At 31.4% G+C, this 3,775-nt stretch overlaps 1 protein-coding gene across 4 annotated transcripts in view; it reads left to right on the top strand.

Annotated features, from left to right (window-relative positions):
* Window positions 1-576: 576 nt before the first annotated feature.
* The window catches only part of LOC102675811 (vesicular glutamate transporter 2-like), a 13,461-nt gene continuing 10,262 nt past the window's right edge, over window positions 577-3,775 (top strand). For 2 of the 4 annotated variants that reach the window (XM_006612192.2, XM_006612190.2), the window contains exon 1: window positions 586-837. Coding sequence is in view for 1 of the 4 variants with exons in the window: in XM_006612189.2 (XP_006612252.1) it covers window positions 1,127-1,167 (41 nt within the window). In the remaining 3 variants the exon portion in view is untranslated. Of the gene's footprint in view, window positions 1,168-3,151; window positions 3,648-3,775 lie in introns of those variants that run through there. The other 2 variants (XM_006612189.2, XM_031508783.1) reach the window with 2 other exon arrangements.

The raw sequence follows: 3,775 nt of genomic DNA, 5'->3' as shown, positions 1-3,775 counted from the left end.
AAAAAAAAAAAAAGAAAAAAGAAAAAAAAAGAAAAAAACATGCAGGGGGGGAAACATGCAGAATTCTCGGTTACGCAAAGCATAAAACGACCGATTGATATACATATATTCTGAAATAGTTCGAAGCAGTGAAAGTACATGACCTTCTTGCCGCTTTGACCTATTTAAAGTAGATGTACGAATGATTCATGATTCGTTAGTATGAAGAAAAATGCATTATCATGGTTAATAGTTTATTAATAAATTAATAAACACAAAAGATATTAAAATGTATATATGAACACACTTTCTCACATATATTTTATACCGAATTATATAACTTGTTACAATGACATGATATGACGTTATTAAAACTCGATTTTTGCAAATCATTTTTACTTTATGTTAAATGGTGCAATGAATTTTCATTTTTTTTTCTTTTTATATATTCTATCTTATTCGAGGAATGAAAATATTTATAGATATTTTACGATTCAATTTAAAAGAGCAGTAATAAAGAAAAAGATATGACGCGACGCCGCGTGACGATGCAATGGCTTCGAATCGATCGGCGCGCGAACGTATTTGCCACTGGGTCACGTGACCATTGCGCCTCGGAGCAACGAGCGCAAGGGCGCCTCGGCGTAACGCCATAGCATCGAGTGCTCGTGATTCCGTGGTTCTTGTATGAACGTGTGTTTTGTGGATCCAGTTCGAATGACAACGAGTTCACGATTTACTCTGTTAACGAAAGAATGTCGATGAACGCGTGAAACACAGTGTGCACTCGTGCTTTTGTGGAAAAATGTGAGGGCCGGAACGTTGCAACACTTTGCCGGAAGCAAAAACAGACCGGCGGTGAGTCACTGTCACGATCGATCATTTCCTTTCTCCTATTCCCATTTTTGAGAACGAAGGCCACGGCCACGTGCTGCATCCGTAATAGAGAACACCGTTTCGAACGAACATAACCTCAAAATTGTAAGAAAGCGTCGTTGCGGCGAGGTTAGAATTCGTTGTCATTGAAGATGTTTCATTTCGTGGATATTCATCTATATCGTGCAATTGGATAATAGAACAAAGTACAGTGATTGAAAATACATATTTCGAATGACGTAATCTGTGATAACTTTATAACGAACTATTAATGTACAATAAATTATCGATAGCTGATTATCAAAATTGCCGGTACGTATTATATATTCAATATTCTTGAATGTTGAATGATGTTTTAAATAATTCAACATTTATAGATTGTTCATAGCTATGTTGTTTCGTATATTTGAAGTATAGGTTTTTATTTATAATTGGTTCCAATATTCCTATAACCTTAACTATGTTCTAAACATATTTCTTATAATCCTTCGTATAATCCTTCCTTTTTTTTTACAGATCCTTCCTTTAGTTACAAAACCAGCATAATTGTCTGTGAAATTGAAAGAAGGTGAAGAAAGTGTTTCTGTTAGCATATTATCTATCAAATAGAAGAATCCACAATACATGTATCTTAAATTAAATATTTTATATAAGCAAATAGATACTTAATTTTTCGAAAAACTTAAAAGGATAAAGATAATTGAAGAATCGAGGGCGACCAATAATATCACGAGGATTGATCACATATCTAATTTGATGCCGGCCGGCTCAAGAATTTCCATCGAGCGAATCGTGTGACCCGACTTGCTTATACAGTTTAATAGGGTCAACTTAACTTAAGAAATAATTAAGCTTAATATAACCGAGTATAAAATTCAAAAGACATTTCTTCCGCTTCACGCAATGATAAGGCTTAGTCATCAAATAAATGTAAAATCGATAAAGTTGAGAAAGATTATTTGTTTTTCATATTCTCTATTGAAATAAATTTTATTAATTTTGTATTGTGAATATTTTCAATGAAATAATCAATATTAATCCAGATCGATTTTCGAAAAATTACAAACAACTAAACAAATTTTAAAAATAGTTTTATGTTACTTTTATCTAATTATTAGATTTGTCTTTAATAGTCATCATAAATTAATATTTGCCAAGTTAAACTTGAAAAAACAGAAATTAATAGAAATAAATATTACCCCTATCGAGAAATATTCATTATGGATTCATACAATCTTATATACTAAACATTTGATAATAAATACAATATTACCATTATCTACGTAGTACTAATAATACACTTTTAATTAATCTCGTATCGTGTTACAATTATAATAGTTTTCCAAATAAAGGCTTAGACAATATGGCGTATATGAAATATCAAGTGACACCTGTTGTACATGGTTCATGGATTCAATGTAGATAGCAAACGAATTGCGTTTTCCACGCAATTAATAGACATTAATAGACATTAATAGATATTAATCGATTGTTGGAAATTGACTCGTTTCATTGTGGCGACCATACAATTTCGCGAACGATGTTCGTAACATTAGAGTATGAACGAAAAAGAACAAAATTTGCATAAAAATTAATTCAAACAATTTCAAGGAAGTCTCTTTCTTTGCTTATATTGTTATTTTCATTAATGATTTATGAGCAAACTCATATATAAGTAAATATTTGAAAATGTTTTATTATTCAATATATATAATCTTATCATTTTTTAATGGTTATTATGTTAAAAAGTCTTATTTATGTTTAAGAAATATGTTTTTACTCTAAACTCGATTTTTTACTTAATATTTAATGTTTTTATAGTGAAATATTAAAATAAAAAACCCAATTGAAATCGAATCGAAATCATTTTTCGAATCGTTTAGTAACTTTTCAATATATTATAAGATTTTCAACTTTAATTTACATTCAATTCAAAATCGAAACGTGTATCTGAAATAAAAAATAAGAATAAGGAATTCATCTTAACCACAATAAAAATAATTCCAGTAAAAAGAAAAGACATTCGTCATCCATCAATTGTACAAACTTATGCAATTTTGTGCACGTTTGATGCAATGCCAATTTTTCTCAATATTTTTTCAAATAAAAAAAAAAATATATCAAAAGTTTCCTTTACCGTCTTTTACGATTCTTTAAACGGAAACAATATTTATCACGATACAAACAATTCCAATTAAAAAAAAATTAATTATTAATTTTATAAATTTTATATAATTTGATATCGATTTTTTTCAAGTGAAAAAAATTACAAAAGTTTCTTTTATACCCTATTGTCTAAACGATTGTCTAAATGTTCAAATTAGCAAGAGAGCAAGATTTACCATGAAAATTGTGAAAGAATAAGTACATGATCCATCGTTACACCCCTCTATATACACGAAAACTAATAAGCAGCTTGGAGGATTATATGTCTCGCTTTCGAACTCCAATTAACACCTATTATCCTTTGTCATGCCATCCATTGTTTATTCGATCACGTTGATATAATATCCGGTCGTCGGGAGAGGCGTCTGGACGCGTCGCCGCTATGTCACAAACGAGATATATTAGCAAATATATATTATAGCCGGAACCATCATTGTCACCGTCACGTTTCCTCGTTCGCGGTTATGCTTACAATCCTTGCGAACTTCCTACCCGGCTGATTAAAACGCGATAGTGGTGGGGCCTGGAAGATAGTCAATGCCTCGTGGTTCGGACGCTTTTCAGTGTCGGCCGTTCTCCTCGTCCGGGTTGATTTCTTCCGTAACTTCAATAACTTTAATCAAAAGGTTTGCTCCTCAGGCGTCAGTTGTCGACCACAGATCGACTCGAACGCGACATTGCTCTTCGTTTCGACTCGAATCTCTTTCCATTTAATCTCGAAATTTGTAATTATTCGAGAGATAATATTTGTTAT

Source organism: Apis dorsata, unplaced genomic scaffold (genome assembly GCF_000469605.1).
Source record: "Apis dorsata unplaced genomic scaffold, Apis dorsata 1.3 scaffold_99, whole genome shotgun sequence".
In the NCBI taxonomy this organism is placed as follows: Eukaryota; Metazoa; Arthropoda; class Insecta; order Hymenoptera; family Apidae; genus Apis; species Apis dorsata.
The sequence above is the reverse complement of the archived record's forward strand: the minus strand, read 5'-3'. Positions and strand labels throughout refer to the sequence as shown.